Raw genomic sequence first — 17,748 nt, forward strand, 5'->3', positions numbered from 1 at the left:
CGAAAACATACGCCTTTTGTTCCTCAGACAGTTTTTTGCACTCTTCTCCTTCATTCGTTATAACTTTTGGCAGTCTATACTCCAAATATTTTGCCTGGTTTGGCCGATTTGTACAGCCCAAATCATAACAATAACTGACCATTTTCAGCAGCAATAAGCAGCAAAATATGCACGTTTCGGTCGGTTCAGTGGCATTGTTTACGTTCAGTCGTCGACGCTTTGTTAAAAACACTCATGTTATTTTGTAGGAAAATAACAAGAAGAAGAATAAGGCCAGTAGGATAATACATTAAAATAACATGATAAGATACACCAATTTGCAATATCAAGCAGCAAAATGAGATGTTTTGTACAGCTAAAAATAGCGGTGGATGCGGTGGATAAAAGTGGATAAGAATAACAATAAACAAGTAAGAGGGAGCAAAGATGTGTTTAAATTGTATTAAAATAATATATAAAAATGTTGCCTAATTAAAATGAGGTATAAGACAAAACATACAAATCTATATAATAGATTATATATATATATATATATACACACACACACACACACACACACACACACACACACACACACACACACACACACACACACACACACACACATCTGTCAAAAGTATATATATTACATATTTGCGCTTTGTGTTTAGACATAAAGATGCAACACATTTATGGCAGTCATTTGGACTGGCAGAAGGCAACAAAACGGTTAGTTATTATCCTGGAAAAATGTCACGGTCTTTTCTGTCATCTAGTGGTTGAGTAATCCATTACATGCTTAGTACATATATAAACAATTGCAGAAACTGGGTGGGACTTTTATTTTGAAACACTCATTTGCTTGTTTCTTCAGTCTTCACTACTACACATGACTCTTGTGTAACTAACAGCAGAAGCTTTCCAAATTACACAGTTATATGCAGGTAACTAATCATTTTACTCTGAATGTAATTTCTATGTAGCATATATTAGTGGCTGCTCTGGGTTTTAGCCAAACGTTTCCACAGTTTGTCTTCCTGTTTATACTGTATGTCAGCAAAGGCAAGTGAAGTATGTTAGAAAGTCTGCAAACATTGTTATACATTTTAATATAAGGCTTCTTTTTGAGTAGCTTTTGAGTAGCTATGTGTTTTTTTCAGGATAATTTTGTCGTGCGACCCTGGTGTTAACACCATGTGAAATATTCTGTTAGACTTGACTCTAATGTGTATTTATATTTTAAGATTTAAATTTAACTCTGAACAATTAACAGATAGTGGCCAGTTGGTGTTAGAGGACTTCTCTTTTCCCCCCTCTTTTGTTGAATATGATAAATGACAGCAGTGTTACCTTATCAGGGGCCACCACCCCTCCATCAGACCTCAATGTAGGGCCCCATACCAATGTCGAAAACCTTTCCCAATCTTTATCTTTCAAGTCTAGTTAACTGTCACAAATGCATTCAATATCCAGTGTGACCAAGTGGCTGAATGTGGCTCAACTTTGATGTTTATTTTCTTTCTTGGATTAGGAAAGGTGTGCTTGGTGGTATCCTTAGTATAAGAATGCTTGTTATATTAATTACTCATGATCTTGCTGATCGATCTTTGTTGTTTTAGACTTTGGTCAGTCTTGTTGCAGGTGTGGAAGTGTTTGAAGCTGAATGCAGAAGGTCGTAGCTGTGCTTGGTGGAGGGATTGGGGGTCTGTCCGCCTGTCATCATCTGAGCAAGAGTCCTAATGTTTCCAAGGTAAGGTATCAACTAATAATTTTCATAAAGTCTTTAGTTAATCTGCATATACACTGCCATTTAAAAGTTTGATTTTGGTAAAGACATGAATTTTTGATTATTATTTATAAATGTATGTTTACTGTAGTCTGCATTTCTTTGATCAGAAATATACCAAACAGTAATATTGTGAAATATTATTACAATTTAAAATAACTTCTTTCTGTGGCGATACATTTTAAAATGTAATTTAATTCTGTGTTAGTAAAACTGATTTTTTTATCAGCTGTTACTCTGGTCAGAAATCATTCTAATATTATTCTAATATTTTGTAAAATAATATAAGTAAAAATTAATTTTTTTCTAAATTGTGCTGACCCCAAACTTTAAAACAGTGTTGTAGAAATGTTAAGAACAAAGGCTGTTCAGCTGAAAAACGTAATCCACCTTGCATAGTAAATTAATGTGGATCATTTACATTCAAACCAAAAAATATTCAGACACCAGATATAATTTTTTTAAATATTTTTTTACTAGTGGGTGCAGGACACTATACTTCATTTATGTAAAGATAGCAAAATAAAGTAAACTATGACATAATATACCCAAAAATTCTTCATACAGTGTACTACAGGTAAAGTTGATCAAATATTTGGGGCCAGAAATTGACCTGACCATGTTTTGCTTAAGTGTTTTTTCTTTCATTGCTAATGTGACTTTTTTGCACCACAGACTGAACAAAATTATGCATTGCTTGGTAATTGGTCAACAAAGTATTGATAGTTGTGTAAATATTGTCATACTATTTTTTGTTTGATTGTAAATCATTACATACCTTTCTATCAAAGTTATCTGAGATGATCAAAATGAATTTGTTCATTGTTGTTGAGTTCTTGTCATATTTTATTGCCATTTTCTAAACTATAGCGAATAAACTGTGATAATGTGAGAAATGTTGAAGGTGTCTGAATAAATTTCTTGAAAAACTTCATTTTCCGTCACGAAAACAACTTTCATAAACAGCAAAAAAAAAAAAAAAAAAACGCTCCCTGCTGCATTTCTTATGCTTCAGAACTGCTTCGAAGCCTCAGGATCTAGACACGAAGGTCAATGCTGCTAAAGCTGTTGCCAGTTTTTACTGAGAAATTTAGATTCAATAGATTTGCTTTCATAGCTGCATTGATCATGAAGGTCAGCACACATTTAAAGTCAAAATAATAACAAATTTGCTTTACCATTCCTCCCACCTCTGCTGATGTAGATTGTCCTGCTGGAGAGATCTGGGAGATGGGGAGGTTGGTTGAGCTCCATACGAAGGGATGATGGGGCCGTGTTTGAACAGGGACCACGAGGGGTGCGACCTGCAGGTGCTACCGGCCGGAACACTTTGAATATGGTATGCATGTGTGAATTTATGTGCATGGTCATGGACAAATGTGAATTTAAGTCGTGACGTATTGTCAAGTATGGTGACCCATACTCGAAATTGGTCCTCTGCATTTAACCCATCCAAGTGCACGCACACAGCAGTGAGAAGTGAACACACACACACACACACACACACACACACACTGTGAACACACACCGGAGCAATTAAGAATTTCAATGTAAGAATTTTTCAGAATCATTTACCACCAACTTAACAAAAAAGTTAGGTTCTACGTAAAAACTGTATGTAACTCTCAAACTCTCATTGCTTATTGCTTTTTTAAAATAGGGAGGCAACAGTAATATTTAAAAAAAACATGTTCAGTAAAAAGTTGATTTGCAATAATAATAAACATAATAATGTTTTGATTTCATCAAAATTTTATTTAACATTAACTTTCATTTCCAATCAACTTCATACAATAATTGAGTTAGAACTAGTCTTTTAATGACAATGTTTATTTATTTTACCCAACTTGAAATTATGTCAGTTTTAGCCATTGTTATTGTTGTTCCTTTGCAGGGCCACAAGAGGGCCACAGTACATTTAGCAGATGCTTTTGTTCTAAGTGACTTAAAAGAGAAGTTCATTTCCACAAATTTCCTTATAACTTGCTCACACCCATGTCATCCAAGATGTTCATGTCTTTCTTTCTTCAGTCAAAAAGAAATTAAGGTTTTAGAGGAAAACATTCCAGGATTTTTCTCCATATAGTAGACTTCAATGGTGGCCAATGGGTTGAGGGTCCAAATTGCAGTTTCAATGCAGCTTCATAATAAGCATTTTTTTTTTTTTAAATCTTTTTACGAAAATGACCGATCATTTTGCTAGATAAGTCTCTTCTTTCTCAGCTGGGATCATGTAGCTGCAATTTGAACCTTCAACCCGTTGGTCACCATTGAAGTTCATTATATGGAGAAAATTCCTGCAATGTTTTCCTTAAAAACTTTAATTTCTTTTCGACTGAAGAAAGAAATACATAAACATCTTGGATGACATGGGAGAGAGTAAATTATCACAAAATTTTCATTCTAGCTTCTCCTTTAATGAACAAATGAAGAATTATAGTAAAAGCCAACAATACAGAAAAAACAAGATGATTTTTTTTCCTTTATAAAAACAGTAAAAACAGTAATATTATGAAATGTTATTACAATTTAAACTCATTTTATATTATACATCTCTTGATGACAAAGCTGAATTTTCAGTAACCATGTATTTTAAGTATACTTTTCTTCAGGCTTTTAAAGATGAATGCTCATATCTATGAAGAATGACTATACTAGTTATTGTTTTCTTGTGCAGGTCTCTGAGTTGGGTCTTGAGTCTGAAATCCTGCCTGTTTTAAAGGATCATGTGGCGTCTAAGAACCGCTTCCTATATGTGAAGGGACAGCTGCACAAGATGCCTTCGGGACCTGGGTGAGAAGAAACTCCACTCTGCGTGCAGTTACCTATTTAAAGTCATTAATATTTCTTATCTTGTTCTTCTTTCCTCCAGTGGGGCTATCCGCACCATCCCTCCTTTCTCTCGACCCATAATTCAGAGCGTTCTAAAGGAGATACTGATTAGGAAAGGCACAGAGGAGGATGAATCTGTGCATGCGTTTGTGACCAGACGACTGGGTTCTGAGGTGAGAACTAACATGGAGACTCAGTGACCTGTTAAACGATCCTCGCTGTCCTTGTCCTGTACGACGCGCTTCGCTGCCATGACAAATCAGTGTCAAATGTATAGCGTCAGGAATGATTCTGTAACTGATTCAGTCCACCTGATTGTCTCTCTATGCAGTTGGCAGATATAGCCATAGACAGCCTGTGTAGAGGAGTTTTTGCTGGAGACAGCAGACAGTTGAGTGTGCGGTCCTGCTTTCCACCTCTTTATGAAGCAGAGCGCTCTCGGGGCTCAATTGTGCTGGGCATGCTGATGGGTTCAGGTGAGAGCACAGAAGGGCCTGTGGGTGTAAACCTACTGTTTACATTATCCATTTTTACTTAATTTTTTCCACTATGCCACCATGCAATACATTAATATATTTTGGATTTTGGTTTAAAGGTATAAAGACATTAAAGGATTAGTTCACTACTGAATTAAATTTACCTGATGATTTACTCACATCATCCAAAATGTTATTGTCTTTCTTTCTTCAGTCAAAAAGAAATGGAGGTTTAAGAAGAAAACATTCCAGGATTTTTCTCCATATAGTGGACTTCGATGGGGATCAGCAGGTTGAAAGTCCAAATTGCAGTTTCAACGCAGCTTCAAAGGGCTCCCAGCCGAGGAAAAATGGTCTTGTCTAGAAAACGATTTTTTTTAACTACATCTTGCCACTAACTCAACGCATTATATAGTCATGTTGGAAAGGTCATGCGTGATGATGGTCACTGCAGTCCCCCGGATCCAGTCCAAACCTAGAGCAGATGGTGGATCAACACCTACAGCCGAATGTCAGCGGATACCGTGTCAACTAGATGAGCCCCAGAGACAGATCATCAAGAAAGAACTCCTACCCTAAACGGCCACCGGCACAAGGCCATGGGAACCAGATGAGTCCTCCCCAATTTGACTTTGTTGCAATATGGAACTCTTGCATTATTATTGACATTTTATTTTATTATTTTAATACTGTAAGGTTGCTTTAACACAACTTGTATTGTAAAAAGTGCTGTATAAATAATCTTGACTTGACTTGACATGTAGGCGGAAGTAAACCGATTGCTAAAATTCAACAAGAATATCAATTTACAATTTTTTTTTTTTAGTAGAAAATGACCAATCGTTTCACTAGATAAGACCTTCATTCCACGGCTGGGATTGTGTAGAGCCCTTTGAAGCTTGATCCCCATCCACTGTATGGAGAAAAAATTCTGGAATATTTTCCTCAAAAACCTTCATTTCTTTTCAACTGAAGAAAGAAGTGAAGTTCTGGAGTCAACAAATCCTTTAATATACCTTTTACAATGCATTATTGATCTGATTTCATAGGTGATACTGATTAATGTTTGTTTGTATTCATATAAGGAGGTGGTCCTAAAGTAGACCCTTCTGACTTGGCAAAGAGAGCATCTAAAGAGTCCTGGACTCAATGGTCTCTTAAAAGAGGCATGCAGACATTCCCAGAAGCCTTGGAGGACACGCTGAAGAGACGAGAACGAGTGGAGCTTCATCATCATGCCAAAGTGAAGAGTTTGAACACGAACAGCGGAGGCTGGGAGGTGAGATGATGGCCCGGCAGGAATACGTAACATATTTTGACATTCAGCCGAGATGGGCTGACTAAATGTTGTTTAATCCATCAGTTATGACTTTTAAACTTGTTTTCTATGTATATTTTAAACAGATCAAACTAGATGATGACATCTCTTTGAAAGCTGATCATGTGATTTCCACTCTACCTGCATCAGGTAAATTCAGTCATTTTACAGTAGTGTGCTCCATTGTTTCCTATTCTGGTACACAACAGTTTTTGCTTCATTCAAGTCTAATTTAGTGAGTTTATTTAGAGATTGACGCAAGCTGAAGAATGATAGAAATGCATTTACATTACTGTGCATTTTTCATGTTCAGTTTTCAGAGTTCACAACTGAAGTTGAATGTGATCACTATTGCTATGGTGATGAAGAATCCCACTCTACTCTCCACTCAGTCAACATGTCTATTAAAGTACATTTTTACATTAATTTCTATGCATTTTTAACAGAATTAGCATCTGTGCTGCCCTCTGCTGCTCAACCCTTGTCTGATCAGCTGCGATCCATCGCTACAGTAACCGTTGCTGTGGTGAATTTGGAATATGAAGGCTTCATCCTTCCTGTTACTGTAAGACTTTCCTTAGTGATTTAAAACACATTAGACAAAAATAATGTAGACCCATAATCCATTAAATGCTCCATATCTTTCCTAACTGTACATGCATTAAAGCACATGCTCTAAATATTTCAGGGCTTTGGACATTTGGTGCCTTCCTCAGAAGATCCAGGTCTGTTAGGAGTGGTGTACGACTCTGTTCCCTTTCCACAACACAATCGGAGTGGAGGATTGACTACTAGACTGACGGTAAGACTGACCACTCATACAGCTGAGGTCAAATGTTTACATACACCTTAACAATGTTAATTATTTTACCAAAATTAGAGGCATCATACAAAGTGCATTTTATTTTATTATTTAGTACTGACCTGAATAAGATATTTCACATAAAAGATGTTTACATATAGTCCACAAGAGAAAACAATAATCGAATTTATAAAATGACCCCGTTCAAAAGTTTACATACACTTGATACCTGAATGATCCACAGCTGTTTTTTTTTTTCTTGTTTATTGATGGTTGTTCACAAGTCCCTTGTTTGTCCTGAACAGTTAAACTGTCTGCTGTTCTTCAGAAAAATCCTTGAGGTCTCACAAATTCTTTGTGTTTTTTTAGCATTTCTGTGTATTTAAACCCTTTCCAACAATGACTGTATGATTTTGAGGTCCATCTTTTCACACTGAGGGCAACTGAGGGACTCATATTTAACTATTACAGAAGGTTCAAATGCTCATTGATGCTCCAGAAGGATATGAGCATATGCGTATGAGTCCCTCAGTTGTCCTCAGTGGCAAAAAGGTGGATCTCAAAATCATACAGTCATTGTTGGAAACGGTTCAAATACATAAAAATGCTGAAAAAACAAAGAATCTGTGGGACCTGAAGGATTTTTCTGAAGAACAGCAGGCAGTTTTACCTGTTCAGGACAAACAAGGAACTCATGAACAACTATCACTAAACAAACAAAAAAAACACAGCTGTGAATTATTCAGGTAACACCACAATATTAAGAATCAAAGCATATGTAAACTTTTGAACAGGGTTATATTTTTATAATTTCAACTATTATTTTCTCTTGTGGACTATATGTAAACGTCTTTTATGTGAAATATCTTATTCAGGTCTGTACTAAATAAAAAACAACACTTTTTATATGATCCTTTTTACTTTGATAAAATAATTAACATTCTACAGATTCTGTAAGGTGTATGTAAATGTTGCACACACAGAAGAGGCGGGGTTTTCTGGTGGCCTTTATAGTATTTTATTGCTGTCACACTCTGCAAAGTTAACAAACACAACACGAAATTAGACACAGTCTCATAGTGTGTTTACATGACTGACGGTGTGACTTCTTCATAAAATGAGCGAAAATCCCTTTTCAGTAAACTCAAATAACACAATTTCCTGAAATACATAACATTTAAGTGTTTGCAATGTACATCATGTAACTCACTTTTCTTAATATTACAGTAATAAAACTATAATGCTGTACTAACACAAACTGTGTAAAACACATTCAGTATTCTTAACTTCCTTATAAAACTATAGACTCTTTCATAAAACTATAAACTCTCTGATAAAACTATGAACTCTATTCATCAGCATTTTATTTCTCATTAAACAATGACAGAATAATACAGCCACAAATGACTAAATCAAATATTAACGGGCTCTTTCTACAAATAACATTGAGCGCATTTTATTCTCTGCCGATGTAAATTAATCTGTCATATTGCAACCCCTCCCGCGGCCTCCGTCAGCGCGGCCGAGTCGGCCGCATCTCAGCCGCGGGTGCGCCGATGCGGGTAATTTTATCGATTTTAAACACAGATGTCTCCAACAAAAACACATAAGATACACACATAAACATCTGATCAACATAAACTGCGATGCCACGTCACTCATCTTACCTGCAAAGTTAACAAACACAACACGAAATTAGACACAGTCTCATAGTGTGTTTACATGACTGACGGTGTGACTTCTTCATAAAATGAGCGAAAATCCCTGCGGCTCACTATCGCCCCCTCGCGCCACCCGCCAGTGTATACAGGTCTAAGTGATATTAAAATAGGCATCATTTTACATTATACATTTTAGTTTATGTTAAAGGAATAACCAGTATACCTAAATGATAACTAATAAAATGAATAACAATTAAAAAAAATAAAACAATACAGAACTGCTTGACTTTATACCTCTACACCCTCCCCCACTTTTAAAAATATGTTCTTTTACATTTTATTACAACCCAAGGACAGTTGTTTCCAGACTGACCTGTTCATTGCTGCAAGACAAAAGGTAAGTTTTCAGCTGGTTTTAACTCTGTGCATTAAATCAGTAATCCCCTCCTTGCCATGGCTAATTTTCTAGAAAAAGGGGTCAGTAACTAATTGCTACATTTTCTAACATTACACTTAACCATTTATCTGATTATTCTTACCAGCAGAATTAGCATATATGTAAACAGATGAATCTTAATTAGATGAATCTTACCATTAAACTAGACTCCATCATTATCAGCCACATACTCACATAGTCTTCTAACCCATTTTTTTCTGTTTACTTTACAGGTCACAGGACTCAGGTCAAAGGTATGTATTCTTTTTTTCTTCCTTCTTGTTTTTTCTTTCTGTGGTATTTGACCGGTTTCAGTTTACTCTACTGTTGTTTGTTAACATCCATGGCCTCCACAGGTTCTGACCACAGGCAGGCTGGAAGTTGATCTCCTTTAAAACTGGATTTCTACATTCAACTGTCGGTTCTCCTAGTTCATTATAAGTCAACATCTTTGGCTGACGTCTCTGTCTTTTTGGGTACGTTGCGGGCTGTGATATCTCTGATTCACTCTCTGACTCTTGATCCTCCTCTTCTGAAACACCATACTCCTGTGGAACACTCTCCTCAGCCCCAGTAATGTCCGGATTCTCTTCTTCTCCAGAATCAGGTTGGTGTCCAGGTGAGTTTTCATTCCTTATTACTGGTTCAAATGGTTCAGCTTCAGGATTCAGCATGATGAGCTTTCCACTTTGTTCAGAACGGGGTGGAAACTTACAGAGCAATTCATATCCTTCGTCCTCATCACTGTCCGAGTCTAGGTTTGGCTGTTGTTCTGGCTCTTTCCTTCTTTTAGCTTGGTGTTTCCTTCTCTGTGTTTGATATTCTCCTTTCTCTGGCTTTTCCACAGGTAAACTGTCGCAGGGCAGCAGGAGATTTCTGTGTACGATTCGACTCTGTCCTCCTTTTTCTGGTCTGATCTCATACACTGGACCATCAGGGCTTTTTCTACTGATCACAGTATACACACAATCTTCCCAATGTGAGCGCAGTTTTCCTGGCCCTCCTCTTTCACTTAGATTTCTGAGAAGGACTCTGTTTCCAGGCCAAAGTTCAACACCATGGACTTTCTTGTCATAGTATTTCTTTCCTCTCAAGGCCTCTTTCTCAGCCGTCTTTGATGCAATTTCATAGGCTTCCTGCATCCGTGCTCGCCAGTTCGCCACATAATCTGCATAACTCTGTTGTTTCTCATTTACCTGCAGATTGAACATGAGATCGATGGGTAGCCGGGGTGAACGACCAAACAACAGGTAATATGGTGAGAACCCAGTCGATTCACAGCGGGTACAGTTGTATGCGTGGACCACTTTTGACAATGAGTTCTTCCAGTCAGCCTTATTAGCATCATTCAGGGTTCGGAGCATGGACAGGAGCGTCCTGTTGAACCTTTCAACCTGTCCGTTGCCCATTGGGTGGTATGGGGTTGTATGAGATCCACGCACACCACACACCTTCTGCAGCTGTTCCATTAGTTGGTTCTCGAACTCTCTTCCCATGTCATGGTGTATTTTCTCAGGGAAGCCAAATTTTAGGGCAAAATCACCAAAGACATGCTGTACTACTGTCTTTGCAGCCTTGTTTCTTGTGGCATAGGCCTGCGAGAAACGTGTGAAATGGTCCATCACTATAAGTATGTATTCATACCCGTTTTTGCACGTTTCCAGGTGAAGGAAATCTATAGATACAAGCTGAAATGGGTATGTGGTTCGAATTGTGGTCAGTGGGGCTCTCGTAGTCTTTTGAGGTTTCTTTCTCTTTAGGCACTCACATACGCGTGTCACAAAATGCTCTGTCTCCTTTTTCATATGAGGCCAGTAGAATCGTTCACGAATTAAATTTAGAGTCCTCTCTGTCCCGAGGTGTCCCATGTCCTGATGCAGCTCCCTGTAAACTGTTTGATGGTATTCCCTGGGTAGAATAAGTTGATTTCTCTTCCCCGCTCTTCTATACAAGACTCCATCATCACTCAGGTGCAGTCGTGTCCACTGTTTCAACAGAAGTCTAACGTCACTCGATTCTTTTTTGAGAGTATGACCGAATGGACGACTGTTACTCTTTTTATACTCCAGAACACGGCTGATAACAGGGTCTTCCTGTTGGGATTGTTTGATCTGTTCCTGCGAAAGATTCAGATTAGTGGGCAGTGAGATTTCATCTTCCACCAAGTGGACAGCTTGCAAGTTGATTCCACTTGTCCACAGGGGAGCATCCTTGAATGTTAACATCACCCCCTGCACTGTAGCACTGATCACATCTTGATTTATCTCCTCTGTGCACAGTTTAATGTAATGGTCAATGTCCAGTGGCATTCTTGACAAGCCGTCTGCGTCTGCATTGCATTTTCCTGGCCGATATTTGATGGTGAAATTAAAATCGGCCAGCTCTGCGACCCAACGGTGACCTGTTGCATTGAGTTTGGCTGTTGTCAAGATGTATGTGAGTGGATTATTGTCTGTGTACACTTCAAAGTGTGGAGCGTGAAACAAGTAATCCCTAAAGCGTTCACAGATAGCCCACTTTAGAGCCAGGAACTCTAACTTTCCTGAATGCATGTGATAGTTCTTTTCAGGTGGTGTGAGTGTTCTCGATCCATATGCAATCACTGACATCTTCTCTTTCTGCTTCTGATAAAGGACTGCACCCAGACCGTCCTGTGACGCATCACAATGGAGGACAAACGGCAGAGTCAGGTCAGGATAGGCAAGAATTGGTGGCTCTGTTAAGTGGTCAATCAAGGTATTCAATGCTTCCTGATGCATTTGTGTCCAGGTTATGGGTGTGTTAGGGGATGCCTGCCCTTTTGACTTGGTGCTGACTCTTTTTTTCTTTCCCTTGGGCTCAGGAGGTAATGAGCTTTGCGGTGGTGTGGCTATCAGCTGATAGAGAGGTCTTGCCAGGCGAGAGAAATTAGGTATGTATGTTCTATAATAAGAGAGGAATCCCATGATTTTCCGCAGATCTCCTACTGTAGCTGGTGTTCGGAGCTTCAGGGCCTGTACTGGGGCTATTTCGGCTGGATCCATAGAATATCCATCCTCCGACACCATACGACCCAGGAAACGGACTTTCCTTTGGAACAGCTCACACTTGTGTGGGCTTAGTTTGACTCCGTGTTGCTGGTATCTCTGGAGGACTGTGCGAATATGGCCCACATGATCATCAAAGGAGGCACTATGAACAAGATTATCATCCAGGTAAGGCTGACAGATAACATCACGCAAATCCTCCAGGCACGCTTCCATGTTTCTCTGGAATTCGGCTGGAGCCGAGCTAAGGCCAAACGGAATCCTGTTCCACTCAAATAGCCCCCAGGGTGTTATAAAGGCTGTTAGGGGTCGGCTCTCGGCATCAAGGAATCCTTGGTGATAGGCCTTACCCTGGTCCAAGACCGAAAACCAGGAACTGCCACTCAGGGAGTCCAGCATATCCTGGATCCTGGGAATAGGGTGCCTGTCAGGTACAGATTTCCGATTTAACTCACGATAATCACAGCAAAGTCTCAGGCTCCCGTCCTTTTTTCTCACACATACAATTGGCGAGGAGTAGGGTGATCTTGACTTGCTTATCCATCCCCGGTTCATCAGATCCTGAAGGTACTCTTTTACTTCCTGCAAGAGAGGCTTAGGCACAGATATGTAAGTCTTTTGCACAGGTGTCTTATCATGCAGGGTGATGTGCATATTTAGTGATGGGATGCAGCCAACATCATGGTCATCAAAAGCAAAAGCATTGCACTCTTCCCTCAATAGCTGTCGCACAATCTGTTGCCGTGTCTCTGTTAAGTGTTCAAGCTTTATTGGGGGATCCCAATGACTTGGTTTCTCTGTCTGTTGTTGTGTAACACTCAACCCATATGTCTGCACTGTGGATGTAGGCTGCTCTATCACCTGCTTCATCTGAGTCTCATCTTTCTGGAAGGAATCTGCAGTTACTGGGTAAGTTGACTTTATCACTTCCAGGTGGCCTAGTATGAGTCGTGACGTAAGTACGACTGGGTGCTTGGTTGTATTTGCAATGGCGATTGGCACTTTTGCTGTCTTCTCATTACCAACTTTGACTACACCTTCCTGCATTATTAAACCCTCTGGTAGTGGTGATGGCTCACTAGGAATGAATAACAGGCTTTGTTCTTGATATTGTCCCCCGACGTGCGCTCGTGCATAGACAGTGGTTATCTGCCCTGCACTGAGTTGGATCTTCTGTTTACCAATGCGCACAGTTCCCACAGTTATGTTTGAGTTTACAGTCTTCAGCAGATTAAGCATCATTCTAGCCTTATTTGTTGATATAGAGAAAGCTTTGCTTACCCTCTGGACTGGGTTGGATTGTGGCCTCTGTTTCTCCCACCTGCCAATTATCTCCTCAATGACATTGTAACCGATGATTGGATTTTCAGCAACACTAACATCACTTGCTACCAGCATGGGTACTTGCAAAGTCTTTTCTGTGCCTCCATCATCGCTCAAACAGAAGCTCACTTCTACCCAGCCATCAAAGGGGATCTCGGTGTGATTCACAGCTAATCCGGTGAGCGTTCCTGGCCCAAGGAGCTCCTCAACAGGTCTGACAGTGGTGTGTGGTAAGTGTCGCTTTCTCCAGTCTGAATTTATAATACTGGCTTGGGCTCCTGTGTCCCATAAAGCTTCAACTGTAACATCATTAAGTTGACAACGGACCAGGCATCTTTTTCCAATGATGTTCAAGAGCCTAGGTGTGGCAAGGGACAGTGAGTTGTCAGTAGAAGTAATTGCATGTTGGTGAGTAACAGGCTGGCTGTGATTTTCTTTACTGTCTTCCTTGTTTCGTACAGGTCTGGATGTCTGCCGCACTCCTGGGCTAGCTTGGGACCCAACGACAGGATGGACTACTGGGGGGTCCAGTTCAGCAGTCCTCTCCCGTTTCCCGATGTTGGCCTCGGTTGTCGACAGCCCCGTGACAGATGTCCATCTTGACCACAGCGATAACAGTGTCTGCACTCTTCACCCTTTTGTGCCTCCTGACATGAACGGCAACCTTTGGACCTCCTTTCTGTTCGTAATGGAGTCACAGGGGGAAACTGTGATCTGGTCGCTTCCATTGCCTCTCGGAACGCTTTGGTCATTTCCATGACGTTTACTCTAAGGTCCTCGATTGCTTTAGTGGTGTCGTTGTCGGTATCTTTGTCCTGTACCTGTTTTTTCTTGTCTTTACCAGAAACAATCTCTTTCATTAATGTCTCTTCCCTCTGGCCTTGAGTCTCCACTCCGCTGCTTACATGTCGCTTAGTGCCACAGATATGTTCTACTGCTTGCATTTCATTTATTTTGAAAGGCTTTGGAGTCACCGCTTTCTTTAATTTTGCTTGTCTCTCCAATTCCAGATTAGCCGCTTCACCGATTTCCTCGATTAGCACTTCATCTGCCACTTTCGGATCACTGAGGTATGGTTTAAGTTGAAATTTCACTGCATCATTTAAGAGTCCAGTTTCCACAGAGCGAAGAAACTTCCGTTGAATGAGCTCAGGACTAAACTGTTCTCCATCCTGCTCATCTCCAGATGCCCACAGTAATTTCTCCCTCAGTTCGATGGCTCGGAACAGGAAACTTTGAGCAGATTCCTTAGGCTCCTGTGAGATGTTCATGAGTCTGTGCAGTAGATCTGATGAAGAATCTATTTTATAATGTCCTCGGAGAATGGTCTTTAATGTGGAGAGTGTGAGATCTCGCTTTATTTCAAGGAGTTCCCTGAGGGGAAGGCCAGGACTCACAGCTCTGATAACTGCTTCAATGATTTCTGCCTCTACATATCCCTTCCTTACTCCTGATTCGATCTGGTTGTTAAGGCTTGTGTATGATAACTTGTCCTTTTGACCAGCCTCTCCAATCTGTCCATGGACTCGGAATTCCCTCCTCAGAGTGACTTCAGGAATTGAATCATGTCGTGGCTCTTTTACGTTCGTTTCATCTTTTCGCCTCTGAGATTTTTCCTCAAGCACTCCAATCTGTTCCTCTAGCGCGCGACGAGCATGTGCCTGGGCCTGTTGTAGTTCTGCATATTCTTTTCTTAGCTTCTCTATCTCAGCCAGGGTTACCGGTGAAGTTTCGAGCTCGGTTGGTTTCTTAAGGGACCCGATGAAATCCAGAAGTTTATTTAGGCTCTCTACATACTGTTCCTCTTCTAAACTTTCCTCAATTTCATCTAGCGTCCTCTCTGCCAGCCTTATCAGTGCTCGTCTTGTTTGGCCTGAGAAACCTTCATCCGCTGGTTCGCTGCACTTGAGGTAGGAGCACACTTTTATCAGTTCAGGCTTCTCTAGCGTCAGAAACTTGGAGCTAACACAGTCTTGAAGTTGTTCCATCCTTTCAAAGGGGAATAGAATTGAATTCAGTCTTTAATCTCCTTACTAATGTGTCTTTTGTTGTTTCTAGGTTCGTCTCGAGGAGGAGCTGTCTCTTTCACATCATCCAGTCAGCAGCTTCTCCTGGCTGGCTCGCCATGATTATGTTGCACACACAGAAGAGGCGGGGTTTTCTGGTGGCCTTTATAGTATTTTATTGCTGTCACACTCTGCAAAGTTAACAAACACAACACGAAATTAGACACAGTCTCATAGTGTGTTTACATGACTGACGGTGTGACTTCTTCATAAAATGAGCGAAAATCCCTTTTCAGTAAACTCAAATAACACAATTTCCTGAAATACATAACATTTAAGTGTTTGCAATGTACATCATGTAACTCACTTTTCTTAATATTACAGTAATAAAACTATAATGCTGTACTAACACAAACTGTGTAAAACACATTCAGTATTCTTAACTTCCTTATAAAACTATAGACTCTTTCATAAAACTATAAACTCTCTGATAAAACTATGAACTCTATTCATCAGCATTTTATTTCTCATTAAACAATGACAGAATAATACAGCCACAAATGACTAAATCAAATATTAACGGGCTCTTTCTACAAATAACATTGAGCGCATTTTATTCTCTGCCGATGTAAATTAATCTGTCATATTGCAACCCCTCCCGCGGCCTCCGTCAGCGCGGCCGAGTCGGCCGCATCTCAGCCGCGGGTGCGCCGATGCGGGTAATTTTATCGATTTTAAACACAGATGTCTCCAACAAAAACACATAAGATACACACATAAACATCTGATCAACATAAACTGCGATGCCACGTCACTCATCTTACCTGCAAAGTTAACAAACACAACACGAAATTAGACACAGTCTCATAGTGTGTTTACATGACTGACGGTGTGACTTCTTCATAAAATGAGCGAAAATCCCTGCGGCTCACTATCGCCCCCTCGCGCCACCCGCCAGTGTATACAGGTCTAAGTGATATTAAAATAGGCATCATTTTACATTATACATTTTAGTTTATGTTAAAGGAATAACCAGTATACCTAAATGATAACTAATAAAATGAATAACAATTAAAAAAAATAAAACAATACAGAACTGCTTGACTTTATACCTCTACATAAACTTTTGACTAACAGTGTACACTAAGGATTTAAGAAATTGTTTTATTGTGCAAAGACACCTTAAAATAGCCAAAAGTGACTTTTACATAATTACAAAAGAGTAAATAAATGCAAAGTCAAATAGCAAAACAGTTTTCAACATTCATAATAATGATAAATGTTTTTGAGCATCAGTATACAAGGCTAGAAAATAGAAAATCCGATAAATTAAAATAAAACTTTTTTGTGAAATTGCAGAAAGAAACATCATTAAAAACTTTCAAGTCATATCGGTGAATATTTGCCAGTTTAGAAAATGAACCTGATTCTCTCAAAGATCTCTGGAGAGATGCGTCTCTAAACCAATAGCCCCATCAGCGATTTGCGTGTCTCTGACATGAATTCTCCCCCCTTTTCCCTATCAGGAACATATTACATGCGGTAACAAAAATAGCCTTCGGCACTCTGTGGTCCCCACAACAACAAAAATTGCTATTCCATTATTCATTTTTTCCCCACTTAAATCATTATTAATTCAATAGTGAGATGTCCTTTGCTTAGAACATGTTGTTTTTCCCCCTTGCTTGAAAACATCTATATAGTCAAGAGGCCGGAAACTTCTAGATTCAGAGTGCCATTAGAGGAGCTAAAACACCCTTTGAGCAGTGTTAGCAACCTGAATAACATAATGCAACTCCCTCCAGCTGGGGAATCAGTCCCATGTGTGGATGTTATGAGGACGATTCCAGCTGTTATCATCGCAGAAGCCATTTCTGTGAATGGTGTTATTTTCTAGTGTAATAACTGCAGCTCAGTGCTCTGGCTGTTTGTGTGTTTGTATAAAGGTGATGATGGGGGGAGCATGGTTTGAGCAGACGTTTGGTCATCCTGATTCAGTGACGAAGCAGACGTTGTTGGATCGAGCCACGCGGGCTGTGACCTCTCACCTGGGCGTCAACTCTCAACCTGTATGGAGCTGCGTCGCTTTGCTCAAGGTGAGAC

At 39.7% G+C, this 17,748-nt stretch overlaps 1 protein-coding gene across 1 annotated transcript in view; it reads left to right on the forward strand.

The window, feature by feature from the left end:
* Window positions 1–859: 859 nt before the first annotated feature.
* Window positions 860–17,748, forward strand: part of ppox (protoporphyrinogen oxidase) — a 21,395-nt gene continuing 4,506 nt past the window's right edge. Inside the window, exons 1-11 of the mRNA XM_073846960.1 lie at window positions 860–923; window positions 1,599–1,729; window positions 2,970–3,104; window positions 4,443–4,558; window positions 4,638–4,770; window positions 4,929–5,073; window positions 6,159–6,352; window positions 6,478–6,541; window positions 6,838–6,956; window positions 7,080–7,193; window positions 17,592–17,741. Of these exons, the coding sequence (XP_073703061.1) occupies window positions 1,643–1,729; window positions 2,970–3,104; window positions 4,443–4,558; window positions 4,638–4,770; window positions 4,929–5,073; window positions 6,159–6,352; window positions 6,478–6,541; window positions 6,838–6,956; window positions 7,080–7,193; window positions 17,592–17,741 (1,257 nt within the window). The 5' untranslated portion in view covers window positions 860–923; window positions 1,599–1,642. The remainder of the gene's footprint in view (window positions 924–1,598; window positions 1,730–2,969; window positions 3,105–4,442; window positions 4,559–4,637; window positions 4,771–4,928; window positions 5,074–6,158; window positions 6,353–6,477; window positions 6,542–6,837; window positions 6,957–7,079; window positions 7,194–17,591; window positions 17,742–17,748) is intronic.

Source organism: Garra rufa, chromosome 9, assembly GCF_049309525.1.
Source record: "Garra rufa chromosome 9, GarRuf1.0, whole genome shotgun sequence".
NCBI classification, from domain to species: Eukaryota; Metazoa; Chordata; class Actinopteri; order Cypriniformes; family Cyprinidae; genus Garra; species Garra rufa.